The sequence below is a fragment of the Aspergillus brunneoviolaceus genome, assembly GCF_003184695.1.
Source record: "Aspergillus brunneoviolaceus CBS 621.78 unplaced genomic scaffold BO95scaffold_19, whole genome shotgun sequence".
Classification (NCBI taxonomy): domain Eukaryota; kingdom Fungi; phylum Ascomycota; class Eurotiomycetes; order Eurotiales; family Aspergillaceae; genus Aspergillus; species Aspergillus brunneoviolaceus.
Genome location: NW_020290749.1, coordinates 61,619 through 86,999, shown reverse-complemented (window position 1 = coordinate 86,999; position 25,381 = coordinate 61,619). Strand labels below are relative to the sequence as shown.

General features: G+C 52.5%; 12 protein-coding genes across 12 annotated transcripts, besides 1 other annotated feature; 9 read left to right on the top strand and 3 right to left on the bottom strand.

Annotated features, from left to right (window-relative positions):
• Positions 1-1,560: 1,560 nt before the first annotated feature.
• BO95DRAFT_461754 (uncharacterized protein) lies at positions 1,561-4,126 on the top strand (the record flags this gene model as incomplete). Its single annotated transcript, XM_025588848.1, has 3 exons — positions 1,561-1,640; positions 2,631-2,703; positions 2,774-4,126. 3 exons carry the CDS (start codon positions 1,561-1,563, stop codon positions 4,124-4,126), a joined length of 1,506 nt encoding a protein of 501 aa, XP_025444205.1.
• A 1,113-nt stretch (positions 4,127-5,239) lies between these two features.
• Positions 5,240-5,822, top strand: BO95DRAFT_73269 (uncharacterized protein). The gene has a single exon (XM_025592183.1). The coding sequence runs from the start codon at positions 5,371-5,373 to the stop codon at positions 5,590-5,592; it is 222 nt and encodes a 73-aa protein (XP_025444204.1). The 5' UTR covers positions 5,240-5,370; the 3' UTR covers positions 5,593-5,822.
• Positions 5,558-6,902, bottom strand: BO95DRAFT_472174 (RTA1 domain-containing protein). Its single transcript, XM_025589636.1, has 3 exons — positions 6,520-6,902; positions 6,067-6,458; positions 5,558-6,034 (listed from the first exon to the last, which is right to left on the bottom strand). The coding sequence occupies exons 1-3, from the start codon at positions 6,783-6,785 to the stop codon at positions 5,739-5,741; spliced, it is 954 nt and encodes a 317-aa protein (XP_025444203.1). The 5' UTR covers positions 6,786-6,902; the 3' UTR covers positions 5,558-5,738.
• Positions 6,903-7,187: 285 nt separating this feature from the next.
• BO95DRAFT_358332 (uncharacterized protein) lies at positions 7,188-7,959 on the top strand (the record flags this gene model as incomplete). Its single annotated transcript, XM_025582397.1, has 3 exons — positions 7,188-7,285; positions 7,360-7,428; positions 7,488-7,959. 3 exons carry the CDS (start codon positions 7,188-7,190, stop codon positions 7,957-7,959), a joined length of 639 nt encoding a protein of 212 aa, XP_025444202.1.
• Positions 7,960-8,106: 147 nt separating this feature from the next.
• On the top strand, positions 8,107-9,321 carry BO95DRAFT_385198 (uncharacterized protein). The gene is made up of 2 exons (XM_025583470.1): positions 8,107-8,554; positions 8,610-9,321. Exons 1-2 carry the CDS (start codon positions 8,272-8,274, stop codon positions 9,263-9,265), a joined length of 939 nt encoding a protein of 312 aa, XP_025444201.1. The 5' UTR covers positions 8,107-8,271; the 3' UTR covers positions 9,266-9,321.
• A 1,391-nt stretch (positions 9,322-10,712) lies between these two features.
• Positions 10,713-11,036: a sequence feature (Protein overlapping with rRNA (BO95DRAFT_358441, RAH47679.1) was converted to a misc_feature.).
• A 203-nt stretch (positions 11,037-11,239) lies between these two features.
• On the bottom strand, positions 11,240-13,031 carry BO95DRAFT_491752 (FAD-dependent oxidoreductase; the record flags this gene model as incomplete). The annotated part of the gene is made up of 2 exons (XM_025590662.1): positions 11,240-12,674; positions 12,757-13,031. 2 exons carry the CDS (start codon positions 13,029-13,031, stop codon positions 11,240-11,242), a joined length of 1,710 nt encoding a protein of 569 aa, XP_025444199.1.
• Positions 13,032-13,848: 817 nt separating this feature from the next.
• Positions 13,849-15,650, top strand: BO95DRAFT_491747 (uncharacterized protein; the record flags this gene model as incomplete). Its single annotated transcript, XM_025590661.1, has 8 exons — positions 13,849-14,062; positions 14,133-14,200; positions 14,266-14,451; positions 14,513-14,576; positions 14,691-14,788; positions 14,860-15,000; positions 15,114-15,524; positions 15,606-15,650. The coding sequence occupies 8 exons, from the start codon at positions 13,849-13,851 to the stop codon at positions 15,648-15,650; spliced, it is 1,227 nt and encodes a 408-aa protein (XP_025444198.1).
• Positions 15,651-16,778: 1,128 nt separating this feature from the next.
• BO95DRAFT_451596 (NAD(P)-binding protein) lies at positions 16,779-17,849 on the top strand (the record flags this gene model as incomplete). The annotated part of the gene is made up of 1 exon (XM_025588090.1): positions 16,779-17,849. The coding sequence occupies one exon, from the start codon at positions 16,779-16,781 to the stop codon at positions 17,847-17,849; it is 1,071 nt and encodes a 356-aa protein (XP_025444197.1).
• Positions 17,850-18,633: 784 nt separating this feature from the next.
• BO95DRAFT_461748 (uncharacterized protein) lies at positions 18,634-19,131 on the bottom strand (the record flags this gene model as incomplete). The annotated part of the gene is made up of 3 exons (XM_025588847.1): positions 18,634-18,918; positions 18,973-19,008; positions 19,060-19,131. The coding sequence occupies 3 exons, from the start codon at positions 19,129-19,131 to the stop codon at positions 18,634-18,636; spliced, it is 393 nt and encodes a 130-aa protein (XP_025444196.1).
• A 461-nt stretch (positions 19,132-19,592) lies between these two features.
• On the top strand, positions 19,593-20,839 carry BO95DRAFT_430030 (uncharacterized protein; the record flags this gene model as incomplete). The annotated part of the gene is made up of 4 exons (XM_025584927.1): positions 19,593-19,932; positions 20,029-20,361; positions 20,450-20,565; positions 20,627-20,839. 4 exons carry the CDS (start codon positions 19,593-19,595, stop codon positions 20,837-20,839), a joined length of 1,002 nt encoding a protein of 333 aa, XP_025444195.1.
• Positions 20,840-21,577: 738 nt separating this feature from the next.
• BO95DRAFT_430029 (RICIN domain-containing protein) lies at positions 21,578-22,012 on the top strand (the record flags this gene model as incomplete). Its single annotated transcript, XM_025584926.1, has 1 exon — positions 21,578-22,012. One exon carries the CDS (start codon positions 21,578-21,580, stop codon positions 22,010-22,012), a length of 435 nt encoding a protein of 144 aa, XP_025444194.1.
• A 1,889-nt stretch (positions 22,013-23,901) lies between these two features.
• On the top strand, positions 23,902-25,235 carry BO95DRAFT_512871 (NAD(P)-dependent alcohol dehydrogenase; the record flags this gene model as incomplete). Its single annotated transcript, XM_025591556.1, has 3 exons — positions 23,902-24,367; positions 24,445-24,877; positions 24,953-25,235. Exons 1-3 carry the CDS (start codon positions 24,082-24,084, stop codon positions 25,233-25,235), a joined length of 1,002 nt encoding a protein of 333 aa, XP_025444193.1. The 5' UTR covers positions 23,902-24,081.
• Between the last annotated feature and the right edge of the window lie 146 nt (positions 25,236-25,381).

Here is a 25,381-nt window from a genome sequence, read left to right as displayed (position 1 = left end):
GTGTCTTGTATTCGAGTTGTAAATATAGTGTTGAAGCGCTCCTTCTGACACCTTTCTTATCTGATCGCAATATTTCCGGTCGGACATCGGTTCCCTTCGCTGGTCGGGGATCTGAGTGGGCGGGCTGATCACCCACGATCACCTCCCTGGGAGGGGCGGGAGCATCACATGGAAATTAAAAAGTGAGGGGGGGGTTTCGTTACAAACCCACGAGCTACTAAGTACTCCGTAGATGACGAACAATTCCAGGTGATCGTACAGTGGTGGGAACTTCTCCAGGCTTGTTGACATTATTGCTGAGTACTACCTACATGCGAGTGATCATTGCTGCCCAAGGCCCCCAAGAAAGTGGGTGGCAGTAAGTCTGGCATGGGAAGGCGGTAAGTAAAAAACCAGTTTCAAAGTGTCTGTCTTCCTTCTGATTCTTGCGACGCCGGGGCTGTACTGTATGTCCCCGGGCGAGTGTCGCCAGCTCCCGCGGTGCGCTCTGGCTGTTGTACTGTACTATCTTTCTGCTACAGCTAGGAGGATATCAATACTCATTTCAGCATCATGTTGATATACTTGTGTGCGCTTAGTTACTTACTCGTTCCGTATATGTTTGGAAATTGTCTTTTGGCTTGTTTTTTGCTGTTGACCTGTCAGTTCGTAGTGTGCTTGATCAATATAGTATCTTTTTGGGATAGAGACCCATGACGACACGGATTCTACAACAACTTCGGGTTTGGGGCAGCCATTCGTGATAATACCACCATCTCATCACCACAATTATGTAGGGGTAGATTAAGAGCACCGAGTGCAGGGACAGTGAAGAGAGGCTTGGTGTGAAGACCCCCGGTGGTCGGGACTGCGCCGCCAGCCTCATCGACATTATAGGCCTCAGGCAGCACGGCAGTAAATCTATCTTAGGGAGGCGGTGAAATGCCTTCCAGTTTCCGGTGGGGCAGGAAATTCTTCCGCGCGATTCGTTCCTTTTCATTCGTGCGCAACCCGGCGACGGTGCCCTCCTCTAACTTTTGCTTTTGGTCTATGCCAAGTTAGCGACAGTACAGACATATATCCTTCTGCGCTCAGTCACTTCCCAGCGTTGATTAAAATTACACTCCACGTCCTCGCACCTCGGTAGGCAATTGCTATAGTAGCCTGCTAGGATCTACCACTGTATAGAAGCGCAGGTGCGGCGGTGCCGACAGGCCAACCGTGCAGAAGCTGACACCGCCACGGGTTGATCTCAGCCACTGTGGCGGTGGGTGAGCGGACCAATGGGCGGCCAGTGCATCACCGCCATTCTGACTTGGCCCTCAGGCAGGAAGCTAGAAGAGGGGTTCGCAAGGCGACTCGGGACGAAATTCTTCCTTCTAGTCCCTGTCTAGCGCTCTTAGCCCTCCCTAGTCCGGTCGCATCACTTCCCAGCTTTTCCATCATGGAACAGGGAATTTCTCAGCATCGAGAAAGCAGTAACAGTGGAGTTGAGTTGAGTAGAGAAGCAGGTTGTTCAGGATATTCAGGATACACTTATTGAATCCATTGATCTCACCCATCGGCCACAATCCATCCACCATGTCCAGACGTCAGCACACTTTGAATAGTCTAGTACAACGTGGTACTTCGACCAGACAGCAAACTCCTCTCCACGTCAGGTACCGGTACAATTAACCTCGGATGGAGCCACAGCACTGACACTCCGGATGACATGGCCCTGATTTTCTCCATCCACACACACGTCAGTCAACCTTAGGCAGTGACAACACTGACAACACTCCCCTCCCCAGCGATCCATGCAGCCACTCAAGCCTATTTTGCAGCCCGCCTGCTGCCTTGCTCTTGGCTTCATCGACACCCAACCGCCGGGTGGAGGGATGCGGTGATCGCTGCTCCCGTTCGTTGCTTTATGCCCATCCCCTAGGCGCCGCCTGGGGTCATTGCGTCCTATGATTTTAAATTCCGTCCCAGCCCCCTCGGATTCACTTTTCTGTAATCCTGTTCAATTCTCCTATATGGTTGCCTTGAGTATCTCTGCTTTGCTCTGCCTATCGGTCCCTATCGGTCGCGAAATAACTCCTTTGGGTGGCGTGGATTTCCCGTTTGCTCCGTACTACCTCCTAGCGCCTTAGACTGCATTTCGATCCCGCCGCTTGCCGCCGCTTATCGGGTTTGCGAGGGCTTTGCCGTTCGCTCGTGATCATCGTCCCATCCCCTCACCAGCTGTGCTGTATCATTTCAGCTGTCTTTGTTGATATTTTGCCATCGGAGGTATACCTCGCCATTCACTACTACCTAGCAACTATTCCGGCTATCATATAACCAAACCGACACCACTCCACCTCACCCTAACGGTTAACCCAACTCAGTGCCCTCAGTGATACCCACAATCCAAGCCAAGATCGGGGCCAAAGAAATCCCAACCCCACTGAGGATCCCAACTATCAAGACACTATCAACTAGTCTTGCGCTACACCGCTCGTCTGACGTCCATTCCCCCGCCCCTTTTTGCCGGAATTTCCCCCCATCCTTAAAAGTTGAAGATTTGGACCAGAATTGAATGTCGAACTGGAAGTTGCTTCTTCATCGACTTAATCCAGTCGTACTGGAAACCCATTCGACTTGACATAAAAGTCCCGGAGTTGAAGCACCCTCCCAACCATGGCGCCGTTGGGCGAGACCATCGCGGTGATTGATAAGTCCGGGAAGGTGGTTAGCACGGTACGTCTGCGCTTGCTTCTCCACAATCAGTCGCGATAAGGGACTGACCTCTTTCCCTGCGGGGTCACAGAGTAAACACCTCTTCGGGGTATTCAGCCAAGCCAAGAATGCCTATCGGGAACGCAAAGCCCAAGTGCAGTCCGAGCGGAACGCCAAGATCGCGGAGAGGGAAGCCCTGAAGGCGTTACAGAACTACCACATTGACGGGGGTGACCAACATTATCAGTACGACGCGGCGCCGTCCGTTGCATCATCGCGACGGAGTCATTCGCGACACTACTCGGGCCGCAGTCGCAGCCATCAGCGAAGTCGCAGCCATCACCCTCGCGGGGGGTCCCTGTACGAGGAAGACTACGAAGCCGACGACTACTACAACCAGCCCCGAGAAATGGTGCGACGACACACACACCACGATGTGGGCGTGCGGGAGATGGAACGGCCGGTTCCGGTCCGCTCCCGGTCCGACCACCCCTCCCATGTGGATATGGATCTGGCCTACGGCGAGTTTCACCCTTCCGCACTGGAACAGCAGCAGCAGCAGCCCCGCCAGGGCGAGCTGGTCCCACACCAACATGGCCAACTCCAACGCATCGAGGACCCCGAATTGAACGGTCTCGTCACCCGCGCGCAGTGGCTCCTCGAGGAAGCCGACTGCATGCAGCACACGGCCACTGCGACCATCGCCCACCTGCAGAAGAACCCGGACTCCATGGCGGCTGTCGCGCTCACGCTGGCTGAGATCAGCAATCTGGTCACCAAGCTGGCCCCCTCGGCGCTTGGGGCGCTCAAAGCCGCCGCACCCGGCGTGTTCGCGCTCCTCGCGAGCCCGCAGTTCCTCATCGCGGCCGGGGTGGGGCTGGGAGTGACGATCGTCATGTTCGGCGGCTACAAGATCATCAAGCAAATCCAATCAGCATCGAAAACCCCGGTGATCGAAGCAGCCCCACAGCAACCACCATACCCACAGCAATCCCCCCGAGACGGGGCAATGGACGACCCCAGCATGGAGGACATGATGGAGCTCAACACGGACTGCCTGAGCAGCGTCGAGATGTGGCGCCGCGGGGTGGCCGACGCCGAGGCCGAGAGCGCCGGCACGTCGGTGGATGGCGAGTTCATCACCCCGACCGCCGCCATGATGTCGGGCATTGATGTCACGACGGCGCGGATGACGCGTGACCCGCGCTTCAAGTTCGATGACGACGAGGAGCGCTCGATGGCCTCCTCGCGGCGGTCGCGGCGGTCGCGGTCGCACCACCACGGCGGCAGTAGCGGCAGATCGCGCGCCGATCACGGGCCCCCGGAGTCGTATGTCGGCTCTAAAACGCCTTCGTCGCATCACACCTCGTCTAAACCGGAGGCCAAAAAGTCCAAGGAGAAGACGAAGCGGTCCAGTCGCTTGAGGCTGATGTTCACGACCTGATGCGAGGGGACTGTCTGTGCCTGTGCACGGCCTATGATTTTACGATACTACTAAACGACAGACCGCACCCGGGTTGAAAATGATGTATAAAGTGTTGATGATTCTTTCGTTCCTTTTCTTTCTTCTTAGCTTGCAAGGCATGGCTCTGTGAGATTATGTCGGGCATAGGTTGATTGTGTGATGTCACATTGAGACGTCATGACGGGGCGTTTATTGTATTCGGAACCAAGTCAGTGTTCGCATTATATTCTTGTATCCCACTAGAAAGAGTGGACTACAATTATTCTCAATCGGGTCTCTAAGCGGTGGTTGCGCTTCGGGAGGTTTTTTATTTCATGCATCTTTATCATATACACTGGCGTTCAGGGGCAGTTACCATCTTCTATTACAGCAAAACTCACTTTCTTCCGGTCGGACTTTTCAATCTGTACATACAACTCAGAAGCTTGTTTTTTCTTTTTCTTTTTCTTTTTCTTTTTCTTTTTCTCATTGATTTTCTACAGACAGTACAGCTGTCCGTCTTTCGTCGTTCCCTACCATCATGATATCTATTGAGCAATTTGAGATACCTACGATTCTATTTTTTCCCCTAAGGACCAGGATGGACTACAGAAACTGGTGATCGATAATTCCAGGGCCCGTTGCATGGCGGGTTGAGAAGTGCCGACCCTTGCAAGCAATTTGAGTCGCCTTCGAACAAAGTGGCCTTTCAATTCACAACCCTGCATGCATGTATGCATGTTGAACACCGAGAGAGGTCGAGTGCAGCAAAGAGTGGGAAGAAAAAAAAAGACATACAACAGAAGGGATTCGCTGGTGAGCACCCACCCAACTACTAACCTCCCGGCGTGTGGCTTGAACGCGGCCAGAAGGTGGGTGGGTGCCGTGCGGGTGCCGTGCGGGTGAGTAGCGGGAGAGGCCGCTCTACGGTCGGGCGACCGGAAGTGAGATCCTTGAAGCAGTTCAGTTTGGGCAATCTCATTCTCACCTCGGCTCACCTTCAACTACTATTCTCTCCAGAGAAACAACTTGAAAGCTAATGCTTCTAGCATGACACCAGAGCAAGAACAGGAAGCACAGCCCATACCTGAGATTAAAACCATGGTGGTCCCGAGAACCGTGGCCTCTTTGGTTGAAGCAACAGTTTTAAAAGCGCGTTTTGCCTCTCTGGGAAGACAGTAGACATACCGTGCCTTGACACCGGCGTACCGTTTGTCTATCATTTTCCATCCCACTCGGTCATAATGACCAGAAAGTCCAGCGTCCAGTCGAAAGTTTTCAGCGTGACCAAGTCATTGCGACAGAAAAGAGATCGACGCAAAATGTCCCTAGGAACAAAGTCGCACGAGTACAGCAATGATTGCAGCGCAGATGTATGCCTAGGCACTCGAATTCGAGAGTCAGGGAAAGCTAGTATTCGTTTTTTTTCCCCCGCGGACACCTCAGGATTGGAATATGGAATGTGAGAATGCTATGATTCAAATCGCTCAAATAAAATCTAACCTCCAGATGTAACTCGCTGATGTTACTAAGACACAAACGCTGAAATGTCTAATACCCAATCTCTTGAAACCGACCACTCCGAGTCATCGGGGGTTTTGCTATTGTATTTTTAAGCATTCGTCATCTCAATTTCTGTTGACGCCTGTGACACCTTAGACGAAACGACTCCACGACGCGCTTTCGCCGAGAATTCCCCCCATCGCCGGCCCATGGCAACTGCTGGGTGAGCGGCGGTCATACAAATGCACGCAATGGCAATCATAGTGCTCTCAAGGATCATCAGGGCAATTTCATCATTAGCCAAATCACTGCTAAATCCACCTTTCAGCTCCGCAACACGGAAGATCGAGCGAGTGAAGATCGTTGAAACGGCAATGGCAAGACCTTTGCTTGGGTTAGCATACGCTGATCAATGCGGACTGTTTAGTGACACTTGCCCAGAAGGAACATCTGCCATTTCAAACCATTGCGAACAGATGACGTAGACGCATTCTTCATGTCTTCTGAGCTGCGGCGCACTCGCAGGGCGAATTCCGAAGCGAGCACGATGAACAGCATCAACGAGGCGACCTGGAAAGCCAATCCTGTAATCATGATATTGACACCGGTATCGCTGAGGCTTTTTTGGTCTGAGTCGGCGATGGAGGTAATGGCGCCGCCGGCTGCTTGTAGGACTAGAGCGATGATATCGCAAGTGACGAAGAGGATGGTGTATGTACGCGGGCGAATCCTGGAGATCCCCTCCCCGTAGACGATGACAATTCTTCCCAGGCAGATGTAAATGGCGGCGGTGAAGAAGGCCGGGGCAATCGTGAGACAAATGAGGTATCTAAAAGTCAAGTTGCTGATTAGCTTGCTTTATTCAGAGGTATGTCTCAAAGGTCACGTACAGGAGGAATGCGTTAAAGTCGAATGGGTTGCTGTGCATCATGACTCGCCCGATGTATCCCAGGATTTCAAGAATGAGCCCCGCGGTCATTGCCCCCATGTATGTCCATGTTCGGAACCATGTTCCTAGGGCAATTTGTGCGGCGAGGAGAAGGCCGAAGATGACGAGGAAGAGGACATTTGCCGGGATGTTAGGCTGGTAATTGATATAGGCCAAGTCAATTGGGCAAGTTGCCAGGGTGCAGTCGTCCATTTTCATTTCCGACATTTTCAGTGTTGGTACTTCTACTCCTTTTGTCTCTTTTTTCTGCTTGGTCTCTTGGGAGATAGTGAGGAGGAGAAGAGGTAGAATACGAGTCTAGATGGGTCGAGGTTGATATTCCCCTTCTCATAGCATCGAATTCACACACTCTTTATACAACCTGACGAAAACAAGGAGGCCTGAAAATCAGCCACGAGGCTATGCTAGCCCCGATCCTACGTAGGACTATCATTGGCGCGAGTATACTTTCCAGGGCTGACAATGGGCCGTGCCAAGACACGGAGTCCAGGCCAACTCCGAGTCCGCGGACTAGGAGGGGAATTGCTGGGGGCCGGTCCGCGGACTCTTAAGCCCTCCTGTTCCTGTCCGGCCTCCATTTTAGCTTTATTTCTTCAAATGCTGCCTACTATGTCCGCGCTGACCAGTCTAGGCCGAGTCAGGACCTGCGAGAACTGTGTGCGTGCTAAAATTAGGTGCTCGCGCACCTCTACCCTAAGCTGCGATCGGTGTGTAACATCACGCTTCTACTTCTACTTCTCTTCTCTTCGTCTTAGCAACGTAAACCTAACACGCTTTGAAGGTGTCTTCGTCTGAACAAAGATTGTTATTTCCGCCCAACAAAAGCTCGTACTCCTAAGAGGAGGGAGACGTATATCTGCCCACGCCTCGTATCGATACGATCTGCCAAACTGACCGCATCTAATCTAGGCGAATAGGTGCACTCGAGGACAAGGTGAATCAAATATTAGGCCAGATCAATCAGCCTCGCTCAAGCCCGCAACAGGCACCACTGCCACTGCCACTGTCACCGAAAAGCGAAAGTTGTGCTCCGACTCCTCGAAATCCGTGCGATGTGATCGGGAACGGGCTGATCACTCACGAAGAGGCAAATCGGTTGATAGAGAGCTTTCGTGATGCCATAACGTATTTCCCATTTGTGCAGCTGCCGAGAAACGCCGCGGTCGAGGATTTCAGATCGGAGAAACCCTTCCTCTTACTCTCTATTCTTTTGGTCTCCTCATTTCGAAATGTCCCGCTGCACCTGGCCCTCGAGGAGGTTTCGACGTCTTACCTTGGGGGACAAGTCTTGCAAGGCGATCGCCAACAACCCTTCGATATCCTGCAGGGATTGCTGGTTACTATAGCTGGGTATATTCTAGACAATGTCTCTCTTCATTAGCCCACGAAAGCTAACACGGAAGATAGAACGAAGAAAAAACTCCATTTAATGCGGTTTTCTGGATATATGCACCTCGCACAAAGTATAATCAACGATTGCAGACTGGATTACCCAGCCAAGCTGCGAGGAGTAAGACATAGAATTGACGTCATGTTGGACACGGATCCTCCGACAGAATCGATTTCCCTGCGAAACGAGGAAATGCGAGCTTTGGTTGGATACTTTCTCCTTGACGCGTGGTAAGTTCGATTTACCACCTGGACAGCCCGGTCTAGACCTGAAAAGACTTTGTCTTGCTTACTTTCTTTTCACATGACTAGTCACTCCTTAGTACTGCAGCGGACAGGAACAATGCTTTGGTCACCCTTCATAGAATCATGCGCTGCGAAGTTGTCGCAGGAATGCGAATTTTCAACCGATCGATACCTGTTAGGCCAGGTTCAAGTACAACACATGCTTGTACGAATTGATTCCTTAGTTGCACGGGGATTCGGTGAGAATCAGGCTCCTGCGGATATAGAGGTTGTGATTGGCTCTCTTCAAAGCGATTTTGAAGATTTCAAAGCCCGGCTTCCTGTCCCTGTTGACCATGATGGTGAGTTGACCAAGCCTTATCTGTACAGCAGATCTAAATTCTAACACTTGATTAGTATTTCCAGGCATTCCGTCCCACACCTTCGAAATTCATTTGTATCAAACTATCTTTTTCGATGTATACCCATCTTCCGCCGCGTCATTCGACCAATCCATGGCCCTCCTGCGAATCGATGCCCTTTGCCACGGACTAGCGGCTGCAAAACAATTTATGACCTTTTACTTCAGTCTACCACCCGGTATTGAAAAGAGATTTAGCTACACCCAATGGATAATGACCGGGTTCAGCATTGCAGCTTCATGCAAACTTGTTCTCGCATCGTTGGAGCCATCCGTTCGAGATCACGATCAAGTCCGAGGGTTGCGAGAGACATTGGATATGCGGCATGAAATCCAGAAATCTGTCAAGCGCATGAATACGCTTGAGCAGGAGTGTAAAGGTGGGAAGCGGGATCAACATGAGATGTTCTTCTACCAAGATTGGCTGCGGTTCCTTTCTGAATGGTTTGCAGAGAAATATCGTCTTGCGCAGTCTGATAGTGCTGGAGAGAATAATGGTGCACCGGGAGTCTTCACCACTGGAATCTTAGAAAATATCTATGAAGAGCCTCAGCCTGATCCTGGTTTTCCGTGGGTGGATCTTCAGGACGTTACGATTGAGGAGCTATTGAATGTGTGGTTGGAGCCAATGAACATGCCACACTACTATTAAAACGTACAAATCAGCCTTGATAGTTTCAGTGACGAATCATATCCCTTCCTGCTCTCTTTTATTTGAATTGCCATCTTATACTAGTAGTTCAAAACAAGTACTCAAATTGAACACGGCCTGTTAGGCGGTGGATCCAACCAACCCCGCAGACTAAAGACCAGATAGAAGCTCGGATTACATCAGTACTTGTACTTACTTTGATAGGGTGCTTATTATCCAACACGAGTACAGAGAACTGAGAAGACTATGAACGGAAAAGAGCCTGAGTAGGGACAAAAGATACGTTTTATGTACTATTTATGAAATGGAGCATAAATAGCATGAAGAGCTTAAGCAAGCTAGCAACAACTAAAATTCGGAGCTTGTGTCTACATAGCGGCTGCTCGCGGCTCCGTATCTTGCGAACAGGACCGCATGGAATGGGCACGCCCCACTGTTCCGTTTCAGCTCAAGCATGTGTGCCCATACTCACGGTCTGCTCAAACGCCCTCTAGTCGCAGGACATTCCTGGCCATGGACACTCGCCAGTTGAGCTGGAGCCACTATGGACGTCAATCATCGGACTGCCATCACATTTGACGTTACAGCAAGCTCCAACGCCCAGTCCCCACGAGCCCCCCCCCCTCCCCATCATCCCTGGCAGCTGAGCCAGAAAACTGTTCGGCGTTTTTTCGGTACATGCGACATAAAGGCATGTATTCACGTATCCAGAGATAATCGTATTTGACTTCAACTGTAATGTTGGGACGAAATCTAATGGTATTCGAACAAGCGGTTTGTCCCCATAGTATTCTATCCACTGATCTCTGACCTGCGAGGTACATCACTTTAATTATACCGTTATCAGACTACCGAAAGTGCGCCCAAAAATACTTGTGTAGGTCGATGAGAAGTTTTTAGGACACAAAGAATGTCTTTAGAGCCAGGTCTAGACGTTAAGTTGAATGTTAAACACTAAAGATAGAGGTACAACATGAGAGGTTTGTTCACTGGCTGTTGAATCAGAAAGAGTGCTGTTTTATGCGGACTTTATTATAGCTGATATCTATCTTGGAAGCTATAAGCTGAGCAGTGCTGGAAGATGAAAAAGATAACTAATGTTTAGCTGATAAATATCATACTAGATACTGCTGCAATCTGGAGTAGTTATATAATTATACTATAGTATTATCGGTGCTGGGGACTATCTTTCTAAATGATTATCTATAAAATAGATTAAGTTATTAGAAACTAAATAAATAGATAGCAGAGGAAACAGCTATTACAGTAATAAGACGTACAGCAGCTCCAAGAATACAAATATGACTATTATCATAGGTGGTAAAGATTATATAGAAATTAAGAGTAATTCTACTGGTTTATTGGAGATACTAATAGTATAAAAGTATATTTTACAATCTGGACCAGCGCACCTACAACCAACTACTACCTTAACCACATTTAGCCATTATACAGCAGTAAAAGTGAAGTTAGAGACAAAAACATACAACAGAAGGGATTCGCTGGTGGTCACCCACCCAACTACTAACCTCCCGGCGTGTGGCTTGAGTACGGCTGAGCGGACGGGAAGCCCTATTTTCCACACCCTGTGGTCGTATGTGCTAATTGTTATTGAATCTCGGACTATGTAGCATATTGTCTGAGTCAAAATGCCATGTATCCGCTCTCGTACGATTGTAATGATAGTGTTGTTTATTCCGAAATGACTCGATAGATACCTGTAATGGTTCCGTTCAGGTTGAAGCCACGGCTGTCTACAGTTAGTAGTCATGAAACGGACCACCTCCCTCTCGCTGAATCATGCTTTGTGGCTTGCAACTCCATCGGTGTAAGGATCACAATTAACGTGTAGTACGTCGTTGATTCTCCCCCGCGGTTCAACAAAAAAAAAGGTCTTGATTCTATAAATTTATCTAGAAATACACCTGACCCGAGATCTCACGTTCGAGCCCTACGTACAGTACATGCAATCCACTAAGCCCGACACAACCGCCCATCCGCGGACTCAGTCCAGGCGTCCGCACCGACGGCGGTGCGCGCGTAGAACAAGCCGTAGGGGTCGTACTTGTCCTTGACCTGCAGCAGACGGTCATAGTTGACGCCGTAGAAGGCCTTTTGCCAGTCAGGCTGCTGGAAGTTACCCTCGTTCATGTAGGCGCCGGAGTTGGGGGCCAGGGCCTGCAGGCGCGGGATGTAGTCCTTGGTCATCTTGTCCTGCTCCTCGATCATGGCGGCGCGCGCGTCCCACTCCCAGGGGGTGGTCAGGGTGGTGTCGATCAGGGCCTCGCGCCAGGCGGGCAGGACCGCGTTGTCAACGTCGCCGGCCACGCTGCGGTTGACGTTCAGCCCGACCCCGATGAAGGTCGCCCCGTCCTCGACGATGGCGCGGTAAGCCTCGGTCAGTGCGGTTGTGTTGTGCACGACCACGTCGCGCGGGATCAGCCACCCGCCGTACTGCGCCTTGCCCACCGCGATCTCCGCTTCCATCGTGTTGAACTGCTCCAGGTAGGTGTCGAACTCCTTCGCGGTCAGGGTGTACTGGATTCCCAGGTTGGTGAGGCCGGCTTCGAAGGGTTCGACCAGTGCCCGGAGCGTGGCGACGGGGACGCCCGGTCCCGTCAGCGGGGAGATGTAGAAGGTCGTGTTGGTGAAGTACCAGATGCTCATGACGCCGGCGTCGACGATGCTGGGCAGCAGCGTGTGGTAGAGGGTCACCGCCTCGAAGAAGGTGTCCTGGGAGATCCCCTCGTTGGTGAAGGTCAGGTTCAGGCCCGAGGTTGGGGTCGAGGCGTGCAGCTTGGAGGTCATGGCCACCACTACGCCGTACGTGCCACCGCCGCCGCCGCTCAGCGCCCAGTACAGGTCCTCGTACTCGTTGTCGCGCGTGGCCGTCACGAACTCCCCGGCGCCCGTGACCACCTCCCAGGCCAGCACCTGGTCCGCCGCCATGCCGTACTTGGAGGACAGCGCCGAGTGGCCGCCACCCTGTGAGTAGCCGCCCGCGATGCCCACGGACGAGCACTCGCCGCCCACGACCTGGTAGCCGTGCTCATCGGCAAACTCGTACGCCTCGAAGCCCTGGACACCCGACCCCAGCCGCACAGCCGGTCCGGTGTAGTGGGTCGAGTTGTAGTCCACCAGCGTCCGCGACTTCAGGTTGTGCGTCCACACGCCCAGCCCGCCGGCACCGGTGGACTTGCCGTTGTAGTCGTGGCCCGTGTTGCGGATCACCAGGCGGATGTTGTGCTCGTGGGCGAACTTCAACGTGGCCGAGATATGGGCCGGCGTCGAGACGTTCACCGCGTAGTCGATGTAGTTGCCCATCGTGCACGGCTTGGAGACCGGGTGGAACGGGTCGCAGGTGCCGTTGGTGAACCATGGGGCCATGATCGAGCTGCTGGATTGGTAACTGTGGGTCGCGTCGCACGGATCAGTAAGGGGGAGCCGATGAGGAACGTAAGGGGGCGAACTCAAAGTGGCAGTGAACTTACTGGAGCTCAGGCTCCGTCCATTCCTCCTTGAGCACGTCGCACACGGCGGCATCGTAGTTGGGCGCGTGGCAGGGCTTGCCCAGGGGGACGGTCTTGATCAGACGGCCGTCCACCGTCTGGTTCAACTTGGCCCATTCACTGGTGGAAGGCCAGCAAGCATCGCCAGGGAAGCAGCGGCAGCTGGTGGAATTGCTGGTGCTCCTGGGACTGCGGGGGCTCGCCGTAGCGGCGGCCGTGAGGGCCAGCAAGCTGGTCCAGAAAGTGGCGGAGGGCATGACGATTGGTAGATGACCTGGCTCTGTTTGGAGACGATCTTCCAGTGAGCGACAGGGGGGGAGGACAAGGCCAATTTATATGCCGATATTCCCGAGGCTTGGCTGTCGAACATGACACCAAGTGGGACACCCCCTTACCTGTTCCTACATCTACTCCGATAGTAACTCATGCAGCAGATTGGGTATGCTTGAGCTAGGGCTAGGAGTATGATTGCTATCAGGCCATTGCCTTCTTGTCAATTTTTGTTCATCGTCGGAAAACTCGGCTGGTTGCCTAGACTATCCCAACTATCCTTGTTAAAGCCAAACATTTAATCTACATTCAATCTCGAACCATCTCGCTTAAGCTGTTAGTCTCCACGTTTATTGACCGACTGGACAGTGCCCCCGCTGCAGCGATGCGCGGTCCGGTTCCCCCGTGCTGGTGCCCCACAACGGCGCACGTTAGTCGCGGCGTTAGTACTGCCTTAGTCTCACTCGAATGCACGATGGCGTAAATCGCCTCGGAAATAGTGCGCTGCCAATGCAGCCGATGTCTTGGATTTGACTTCGTGCATATTAATTGATTCCCTAGACAGGGAGGGGGGAGTCCGATTGTGCCGATTGCTAGGCTGAAGAAACCGAGAAATCTTCAAGCAACATGAACACAAGGAAAAAAAGAGAAGGAAAAAAAAATTAAGGTGATTGTTCCCCCGGCTTCGGGTCTTCCCACCTTGCATGATGTTTCTCTGGTGAGATCGATGTGCATCGCATTATCTACAAGATCCTGGTCGTTGAGTTCTTCACCATCCCTGTCTGCCCCATTAACAGGAATGCCATGCCCTGGGTCCATAACCTCGCCCACCCGGATCCCCACAGCCACGTTGCCCGGGTCATCGCGATCTGCTTGACCTTCAGCATCAGTGCCCTGCTGGCCGTGCTGCTACGGCTTCACATCCGGTTGCACACCAAACGCGACCTCTGGCTCGATGACTATGCGGCGATTTGTAGTGCGTTGTTGGGGTTAGGCTATGCCGGGGTTGCGGTGGCTCGTACGTTTTTCTTCTTCACCCGGATGTAAACCTTGCTTGATGAGGACTGACAGTCAAGTTCACTGCTTAGAGACACGGTATGGTCTTGGACTGGACGCGGCATCTTTTCCGGATGCCAATGTTGTGATGTTCAGTAAGGTTTGTACTTTCTTCCTGCCGTGACCAGGTGGCAATTCGTGACAGTGACAGACTGACTGACTCAGATCCAATACGCTGGCGGTCCATTATACATCCTTGCGCTCCTCTTCTTCAAAGTCTCGCTCTTGACCTCCTACCTCCGGATTGGAGGGTTTGTGGCCGCATACCGATGGGTCATCATCGCCGTCACCGGCGCGGTGGCATGCAACCAGCTGGCTTTTACACTCCTCTTGACTCTGGCCTGTCAGCCGGTCAGTGCCACACCAAAAACCTTCCTATCCGTCTGGTAGTCCTCCTCTGACAAGGGATTAGGTCGCAAAGCAATGGGACTCGAGTATTCCTGGAACATGCATTGACACGGTAGCTTCATACTACGGTAGGCAAGACCCATAACTTTAACACAATGAGGATTAGGAAACTGACAGAAACAACAGCCTTGGCCGGTACAGAACTTCCCGCTCCCCCTCCCCAGAACATAGTCCATAACCAGCTCCCTATCCTACAGGAACAAGCCTCGGCTTCGATATCGTGATCATCGCTCTCCCCCTCCCTGTCCTCTGGACCTTACAACTCCGCCATACACAGAAGGTTCATGAGTTCCCCGTCCCACAAGCAACCCTGTCGGTCGCATGACGCTGACTCTCCGATCAAAACACCAGGTAGCCCTAATCGGTATCTTCGCCCTCGGCTTCTTCATCACCATCATCCAAATCATCCGCATCTTCACCATCAAGAACCTCAAGACCTACACGGACAGCCAGCCGATTGTCCTGTGGTCAGACGTGGAGATCAGTCTGGGAGTATGCTCGCCCGAACCCGGTTCCTACCATGCCCTGCCTAGTACCTACCGGAACCTACACCCCCCTACGTTTCATCCCCCAGAAATGGTACTAGTGACTAACGGAACGACCAGGTAATCATCGCCTGCATCCCAACCTACGGCCCCTACTTCCACGCCTTCGCCTCCACCCTCTCCTCCAGCTACCGGACCCGCCGCCGCAAGCGCACCGCGGGCGTCTCGGGCAGCCAGACGCTGAACAACCATTCCCGCTCGTACGGGCTGATGAGCGGGGTCCGCCGCACGCAGCGCAACCAGAGCCGCATGCTGCCCTCCGAGACGGACGACCAGGCCGGGGAGTTCCTGGAGCTGGGCCATCGTAACCACCACCCTCAGGACTATCAGGGGAGGCCGTGGGATAACGCGGTGATGGTGACGACGACGATCGAGCACAGTAGCGGGGACAGTAGTTCGCTGGAGAGTAACGAGAGAAGAGCAAGCGGGGGGCGACATGGTGACGGACCCGCTGCTCCTCACGCGGCAGCAGTGATGGCGTCCTCCCCGCCTAAGGGCCGGATTGGGGAGCAGCAGGGGGAAATCCCCGGCTGCGAGGAGGGAGGATGTCAGCTGCAGATCCAGAAGGTGATGGAGGTGGAGGTGCGGGTGGAGTGAATCGTCCCTGTAAAGTACTTAGTCACGTTCTCGAATCTCTTTTGTTTTACATTTCCTACATAAATTGAAACTGTACTACCCGACTCATGCATTGTTCAGGCCACAATTATTTTTTGGAGCATTGTCTCTCTTGGAAGCGATTCTACGCTGTTGTCAATGTAACCAGGAGATTCTTTTCTAGAATATGCGACATTAACCTAAAGCTAGGTAGCTAAGCATTTACGGAGTAGTACTTGAACTACAACGGTATAATCGGATTGAGGAGATGTGAAGTTGGGAAAGTTTATGATACTTGGTCTGTCTCGGGCGTGCGTGTTCATTCAAGATAGATGCCATGAAGGGTTGGTTTTCATATTTTCATCAGAATTCAAATTGTATATATATCTGCCCTTTTGGTAACACAATTGAAATCTGCCTAAGGAACTCCCAATGTCCCATGAATCATTTGACAACCCAGTGATTATATATAGAATGCCGAGCATGTAGGAAATGGCCGCCAGACAGAATCTGGAGGATTTATAGTTCGACGCCGCCGCTGATCGGAGAGTTGAAGACACTCCCAGTCAAAGCCTCAGTCGGTCTCTTGTGTCGCGGTGGTAGTGGTAGAACATTGAGAGGTACCGAGTTTATTGGGATATAGCACTGATGTGCAATCGACGGTGAGATGTCTCCAGTTTCTACCCGCCGGGAGTGGTGACGGGGACGTCGACAAATTAGGATTCAAGCCGTGCTGCCGGACGCACTCTCGGAGAGGATGAGAAGACAAAGAAAACTGCCTTACTTGAATAAAAGCTGCCTGTGTTTCGTGGTCGAATCCCGCGCCTCGTATTAATTCCCATCTCCGGCCTGTCCCAATCTCGTTCCGCAAGATCAACCCCAATTACGAACGCCCGCACCCCTGGTTCAGATAATCTGGCCGCAAATCAAAAGTATCAACCCAATCTGGGGGTGATCGTATTCGAGATTCAGTATCTATGGTACAGAAAAATATTGACTACGGACGACAGATTCAATGACGGAGACCGGTTCGCACCTATCTATAAATCCCCGCAATGCACGCCAGGAGAGACACATCTGAAATGCCGGGAACATGACACCAGACTCAATGCACATCATATTAGACCTATAATGGCCGGAGAACTCGTTTTCATCACCGGAGGCAGCGGCCACGTCGGGTTTCGCGTGCTTGTGCGGGCGCTCGAGGCTGGCTACCGCGTGCGGGCTGCGGTGCGGAGCCCCGACAAGGCCCGGCAGATCCTGGCCACGCCCTCCATCCAGGCTGTTCAGCCCGGCGACGACCGGCTGTCATTCGTGCAGGTGCCGGATCTGACCGCTGAGGGGGCCTACGACCAGGCGATCCGAGGCGCGCAGTATGCCATCCACGTGGCCTCGCCGATACCGCAACAAACCCAGCTGAATAACCTCGATCAAGACACTGCCAGTAGTGCCCGCCTGGTCGAGCACTTCATCGACCCGGCGGTCCGCGGCACCCTGGGGCTGCTGACGGCCGCACACAAGGCCCGCACCGTCCGACGAGTTGTGATCACCTCGTCCGGCGCGGCGATCGTGCCGTGGTCGTTCGTGGTCTCTGGTGGCGGCGTCGGGAGGGTGTTCGACGCCAACAGTCGCGTGCCAACTCACCCCGCGGAGTACGAGTACAGCTCCGCCTTCGAAGCCTATGCGGCAAGTAAAGTGGCCGCATTGAACGAGGCAGAGCAGTGGTTGGCGACGACCCGACCGTCTTTCGACGTGATCCATCTGTTCCCCGGGTTCGTGATCGGACGGGATGAACTTGCCCGCACACCGGCCGATCTGATGCGCGGATCCAACCAGGAGGTGCTGGGGCCGGTGGCCTACGGGGCCAAGGACAGATGCACCCCCAATTCTGCGGTCCATGTGGATGATATCGCCGACGCGCACGTCCGCTGCCTCGATCCCACCGTCCCGGGAAATCAGGGCTACATCCTCTCCTCGGGAGGTGTGGAGGGAACCGATTGGCAGAACAGCCTTGAGATCACCGCGCGCAGGTTCAGAGACGAGGTCGAGTCGGGCCTGCTGCCGAACAACGGGCAGATTCAGTCGATTCCCATTCCTTTGGACACGAGCACGTCGGAGACGGTGTTGGGGAACAAGTTCCGCTCGTTCGAAGAGCAGGTCGTGGATATCGTGTCGTATTATCTTCAACTGGTGGCTGCTTGAACAAGGTGTTATCTCGAAGCTGGTAGGAGGTTGTTCGCTGTGGTCGCACCGATTAGACAGTGTGACTGTTTGGGCAGTAGAAAATCCATTCCAGTATCCTGTTTCTTAGGCCGGCGCTCCAGCGTCTGTTCCATTCGTATATACAATCACATAATCACCCATCCCACCGGCTCATTCTCGTACCCTGTTCCCGGTCTTCAGTCTGGGATTAACGTCTCATTTATTCATCTCTCCTCGACTTAGTGTTGAATAAGGTCACTGTTTCATGAACTACAGATTGCTAGAACTATATCTCTGTCATCATTGTACATTGGCACGAACAAAGAGGATCGCATTGAAGAAGAAGAAGATGATGATGATGATGATGATGTGTTCTCAAACTGCCTACTGAGCCATCAACTATAAAGCACGTGAGCACATGTAACCCTGACCGCATCTGGATCTCCCGAAGAAGATTCGTTCTCCTCAGCAAATCAGTTTCTCCCTGTTGATCAATCACGTCATGGAAAGAGTAGTACCCCCAGAGGATAAGATCGGCGAAGGCACTAAAGGACTAAGGGCGCAGATAGAGCGATATAGCGGGAAGTCAACAGCAGCCCCTCAAACACACCACCATATTAATCTTTATCAGCCAGCAATAGTAATGCCCACCATGACCAGAGCAAGAAAGCGCCCAACGCAAGGCCACAAAACATCTCCTACTGTTCTCAAAGCTCGTTTCACTCACAGCAATAGAGACCAAGTTCTTCCTCCCTTCACCCTCAAAGGAATCAATACTTGCATCCTACATTGTTGTAACGCCTTGCCCAACGCAGCCCGAAGCAATAGGCCAGCATGAGGCGCTGTATATGATCTCGGCGGTCGCCCAAGCCCTCAAAAGCGATGCGAGTCGGCTCCCAGCGAACCGACTCAGGACCTCGTGGGTCTTGCGCTCCAAGCGCCAGATCATCTCTTCCAGCGCCGACAGCTGGGTTTCGACGGTCTGGATACGAGAGTAAATTCCCTCCGCGGTGGTGACGTCCGCGGCGCCGGAGATCATTAGCCATACGAAGAGGGTCTTGAGCTCGCGCTGGAGAGCCGCCTAGCGCTGGATTGCAAAGTTCAAGTCGACGTCGTCGCGGACCAGCGCTTCCACGTGGCCGAGCTGCCCCGCTGCACCCTGGAAATACAGTCAGGCCCGGGCTTCCTGGGCCTCGTGGAAGTCTCCCACGTCTTCGCAAAATCTCTCGTCCCAACGATTCAGCCATGCTGTTACTGGCTCTGGGAGGATGCTCCACGGCATGGCGGATGTAGAATGTGTGTCACGAGTCAGGAACTGATGAATGTGGTGTGGATCGGAATAGTAGCTTATGGTTGGAGGAACGACGGGTTTTCGGCGGAGTGGGATGGAAAGACAAATGGATGGCTGTGTGGCATTGCTCTGGCTCGGTAAGCCCTACATCATCACGGCGAAGCCCGCAGGCCCCTTGGCCTCTTGAGTCCGTAAGCTATCATGATGAAAACATGCGGATCGTATTTCCCTAACTGCTGCCCCTCATATAAAGAGTTCATTTTCTCTCCTCCGGCACGACTGTTTTAGTCGTTTTCCTCCTGGAATGTGCCGATAACTGAGTGCATTCTTCTCCGACACAATAGAAATACACCTAGATTATACCGTCCTTCCCACCCACGTTCGATACAGATGACATAGCAGGACGCAAGTACTACTGATCTTTTCTTGTCCCGACTCTGTCTCGCGAGAGTATGGAGCAACAATCCGTCGTGTCTGCAACTCGGAACCAGCAGGAGTTGATCGGGAGACGCAGCGCTATCAACGAAAGGATCGCTTCAGAAATTCAAAGTGCAACCACACACTTGCAGAGTCTCAAGGAAGTGTTGGGATGCGTTGAAACGCAGCACAGAGAGGTGCTCGTCCTCGATGACCAGATTTGGCGGATGGAAGAACAGCGAGACCGTGAACAGTCGGGATCTATCTCTCTTCTTGCTCTCACCGATCGCGACCTGCAACGCAGCTTCGGGATCGTGGTTTGCGATGATGATTATGACTGGCTGGCCCTTCCAACTGACGTTCATCCAGTGCCAGGTAGGTATGTCCCCAAAGAAATCGCATTTGATAATTTCTCCCAGGAGCGGCCCGTGGCCAGCTAAGAGATATGGGAATTACTGATGAATATAACAGCCGATTTCAAGCTCGAAGTCTCTGAAATCATGAATGAATACTCCTATGATCACTCAAACATCGATCAATACAGCCCGCTCGGTTGGATTCTTCTACAGATTGCCCACGCAGTAAACACCGTCCAGGAGTTCAAGACTGGCATGATGAATCTCGCGCACAACACGGACCTGCTGCACACCTTTGCGCAACACAATAACATGACTCTTGCTGGCCGGACGGACTACACCCTCTGGTACCGCGACCCGGAGATCGCTCGCATCCATCTGGTGGTGGTCGAGGCCGATCCCGTCAAGACGGAAGAGCAGGCAGAGACGCGGGCTATAGCTTACATGCGTACGTGCTTTCCTAAATCAGACCGCTAGATCTTTCCGCGGTGAGAGGACAAAGGAAAAAGCCCTTTCTGACGTGCTCAACTGTCTAGTCATGGTTCAAGAATCCCGTTGGCAGGCCTGCGACATGCTTGCCGCGGTCTACGTTCTTGTCCACGATGAGAACAGCCGTACCTTGACGTTCCTCCGTCTGGACACCACAAGAAAGGTAGGAGGTCGGAGTCGAAGGGTCTGCACCAGAGTATTCTCCCCGCGCTGACAGTTTACAGATCCAACGCACGACCGAACGTTGGAAATTCTTTTCTTCAACCAGGGACTTCGCCATCACATCAATCCTGTGGAATATCTTCGGGGAGGCGCGGATGTATGAGGATAGCTCGATGGATCCAGACTACGAGGATAGTCTCCGGGACCCAGACTCTGAGGGTTCATCCACTTGCACCGGGGGGGATAAGGAGGACTTGACCTTAAGTGACTGCTGATGGTGATTTCTGCCGGATTGTATCTCTGATTTTCGTGTGATTCGTTGTATCACTAGTCGGGTATAAGACTTCAGATTTCGAATGTCTATTTTGCTCGGTTCGTCCTTTTGCAATGCGGTTCTTAAAGCACTTCTTCCGGCATGACTGCCTGGTGTTTGAGAGTAAGAGAAATATTGTGATTTCCTGATGGTCTCTTGGGTTAGGGCTTGAGGGTGCCAGAGACGCTCAGAAATTCACTGGCCTCAACTGAGGTACAGACAGAAGGAAGTAGATGTTCTTCAATAGGTGTAGTGCTGTGGAATTGCCCCAAGCATAATGATCTTCCCCCAAGCATATATTATGTCATGGTTTCTGCTGTGTATCCTCTTGGCAAATCACATCCCTTGCCTAAGACAAGACAAAGCTTTTATTTCACATGAATCGTTGGTAATTGAGACCAGGGCAGGTGATGTTACACAACTATACAGAGCTGATCATCTCTTTTCTCTCTCTTTATGGTAGCCGAACGCCGCGCTTCTCATGTACGTTCACGTCACTTCGCCTACTCTGAACTCGAGCGTTGTCCTTCGCCACTGCTAGTATGTCCTACTCTAGTCTGAGTACAAATACGTCAATATTTTTCTTTGTTCATGCTGAATACAGCCGACTTTTACAATCCACACCCGCACGATCTCTACACACAAGTCATTCTATTATCCCACGCTCATCAGCCCACCCATCTGGAGGCTCACACACACAATGAAAATCCCCATCAGCCTCATCACAACTCTCATAAACTCAGCTTCAGCCGCCCTCGTAACGTACTACCAGATCCAGCCCGCAGGCACCACCGACACCCTGCATGCGACCGGGGACCTCCGCTTCTACCAAGCCAACGACTACCTCAACGTATGGGCCATCGACCCCGTCGACGGCGGCGCCACCATCAAGAACGCCTTCACCAATATCAATTCGTATATCAGCTGTGATGACACGGCGTGCACGTCTGTTGCTCAGCAGCCGACAACCTTCACATTTGAGGATGCTGGTGCGGGGGCATATAGGGTCTGCAACCCTGCGGATGGACTTGTCTGGACCGCTGCGGACTCCACCATCAAACCCGCCCCGGCCGATGGCAGTCCAGCGCAGAATTTTGTGTTCCAGCCGGTGCAAATGACTGTGCCTCCTTATTGAATACGGGTGGTTCGTACCGCGCTGTGCCTGTCCTGTGGATCCCCCTCTCCGCGCTGGGTATATGCATCTTTTTTCCCCGCCAGTCGGACAGGCAGTGTTATGGCTACAATACTGGTGTTTCTGTGAGAGTACTTAGGAACGTGCATTTGCTTTCACGCATGATAGGCGTGAATTGCAATGAAAGCTTGGGGAAGGCTTTGCATGGGTCAATATATCGCCACCAAAAAAAGGGGGGGGGAACCATTTGCTAATTTGCTACCGTATGAAGAGAGCTTTGATGGGAAATTATTGAGCAAATTTATCGTTCTGTTCGATTACATATAGCTTTTGTTTTAGCTGGATCTACAACCGTCCTAAGTCCCAAGCGGGCATGGACTTCCGGCCAAAGGATATGTTCTTCAATATATAGGTGACGATGTACTAGTTGGGTATTCAGAAAATCAAAGACTAATTTAAGTCAAGGTACATAAGCAATAGATCTACAATTGAGTAGTCGGGTATCTAGATATAGCTGAGCAGACAGAGTTATAGTGCAGACAGTAGAAAGAAGGCAGGAGGGCGGCACGTTCATCAATGAGGAACGGGAGCGACGCAATAATGTAACATTGTTCAGGTAGATAGGGTCCTTGAAGATGTTAAGCATGGAAGAATGCTGTTGTGAGAAAGAACAATAGAATTCATTCAAAACAATAGCCGTTCGGTCAATATTACCCGCAATCCTGCAAGATTTAGGGCCCGAATCAGGCCAGCTGCGGACCTATTGATCCTATTAATGCGCGCATGTGACTCTTTTTCCCTGTAGGGATGCTTGCCGTGCATAGTCCTTACAGGTGTGTTGTTACGGAATAGAAGGTGTTTGCAAAGAGAGACAGGCCATCTACGCGGCTATTGAGGATATTCAAACGGGGTATAGATGATCAAGAACGTCGAAAAGACTACATGAAGATTCGTTACGGGACTTTGATGTGATACTCCAACGCATAGACAGTACATCATGTTTGTGTTGCATTCCGTTTGCCACAGGTTTAGCTTGAATTAAAAGGAGGCCACCGTGGGTGAAAGTCTCTTATAATGTCACAGTATGTCACACCCGGCTGCGTTATGTCATTGGTTCGAAATGTTGATGCATCCTTGCAAACATCTACTCCTGTGCAAATCAATCTCCGCCTGCCTACCTTCTGCCCCGGTAGGATGAAACATGGCAAGCGCATAAGTTGCCTTGGAAACGAAAGCATCCAAGATTCTGGAAGACTCCCAGCGGCAGGATCAGTTGAAGTGATCCACAGTCCTGCACGCTAGTTTTAGGCTTAAGATCCCGCGGTGACGCCAATCATATGATGAGCCGTATTCTTCTCAAGATGAACGAGAAGTTGCCCTCCGGCGGGATACCGAGCCCGGGATTTGTTCGGCCTGTAACCCTTAATGAGGAGATCGGGCCGGGTGAGCGGCACAGCAAGCCGTATGCCAAGACAGATAAGAAAAAATAAGAAAGGAAAAAAATATGATGTGGCTGACCTTAAGTGCTGCTTACAGTTGAAACGTGGCTGCCACTATTCTTTAGCTTAAGATTACTAAGATAGTGCTTGTCCTCCATATCTCTGACGTAGTGCAGTCATGTACTGTAGATAAGTGCGCACTCCACAAGACATCAACAAATGTACTCAACATCCAAAACTCTCCGCGATCGATCATGGACTAATGTTTCCGGAAGAGACATAACCAGGAATTATGAGGGTTCATATGGCGGAGAGTTTATCCAAATCCCACCGACGGACACATTCTCGGAGACTTCTCCCGACTGGTTCTTCCGCCGAGGACGGACAGTTGACTGTATCAGAAAAAAAAATCTTTATCAAAGACAAGAAACCAGTTGCTGATGAATTCTTGCCCCACCCTTTTGCAACCCCTGCGAAACCGAGACTCCCGATTTGATGCCCAGGTTGCCCGCTGAACCCACCTCTTCCCGATAACCATTCTTCTATATAAATCCGACTGCCACTTTTTCTCTTCTGGAGATGATACACTCTCATAGCCAAATTCGTCTGCATTTTTGATTCATATCCTGCAAAATGACCTCATTCACCTACGACGTCTTCCGCGGCTCCGCCGAGGGCAAGATTGTGCCCGCCCAGACGACCAGCGAGCTCGGTCACGGCGAGGTCTTCATCGAGACCACCCACTCCGGTCTCTGCGGCACAGACGAGCACTACCTCAAGGCCGACCAGGTGCTGGGCCACGAGGGTGTGGGTATCGTCAAAGCTGTTGGGCCTGGTGTCACCGACGTGGAAGTTGGCGCGCGGGTTGGCTTTGGATATACGCACAGCGTCTGCGCCAACTGCGATAACTGCGTGACTGGTATGCTCCCCCATGCTTACCCTCCGTGCCCTATCCCACCCACCCCAAAAACGAGATGCTAAATAGAGCTGCAACAGGATGGGACCAGTACTGCCGCAACCAGAAGCAATACGGCTTCCACGACCTCCACAACGGCACCTTCAGCTACGGCGCCATCTGGGACGCCAAGTGCGTCTACCCGATCCCGGAGGGGTATGATTCCATCAACGCCGCGCCGCTGATGTGCGCCGGCGCCACTGTCTGGACCGTCCTGTCCGAGTACGGCATCAAGGCCACCGACCGCGTCGCCGTCATGGGCATCGGCGGGCTGGGCCACATCGCCATCAAGCTGGCTGCCGCCATGGGCTGCCACGTGGTCGTGCTCTCCAGCTCCGAGGGCAAGCGCCAGGAGGCGATGGAGTTCGGCGCCTCCGAGTACCACGTCTTCCGGTCCGGCGGCCCCGTCCCCGAGGGCTTCAAGCCCGTCAACCACCTGCTGCTGTGCGGGAGCGGATCGGTGGATTATCCTTCGTATGTTGCCTGCCTGCCCCCCCCCCCCCCCCACACATTTCTTCTAACGACCTGTCCCACTGACTGTTTCGTAAGGCTCATCCCCCTCATGGCCACCCACGGCAGCATCTACCCGCTGACCGTCGCCTTCGAGCCCGCCCGCGTCCCTATGCTCGACCTCGTCTGGCGCGGCGTCCGCATTCAGGGCTCCCTCGTCGCCTCCCGCAACAGCATCCGCTCCCTGCTCGACTTTGCCGCCCGCAAGAACATCGTCCCCACCGTCATGACCTTCCCGCTCACCAAGGAGGGCATCGAGGACGCCATGGAGACCCTCCGCCAGGGCAAGATGCGCTACCGCGGTGTCTTGGTGAAGCCTTGAGTTCGGCACCCGGCTGTGGGCTTCGCTTGCCTCTAGGGCTGTGTATGTATGACGATGATGATGTGCATATCTGTGGCGTTGTGGGTTATAGATTTATAGATTTTCTTCTTTGGGGGGGTGGGTAAATTTAATAATGCCGGTGCTCG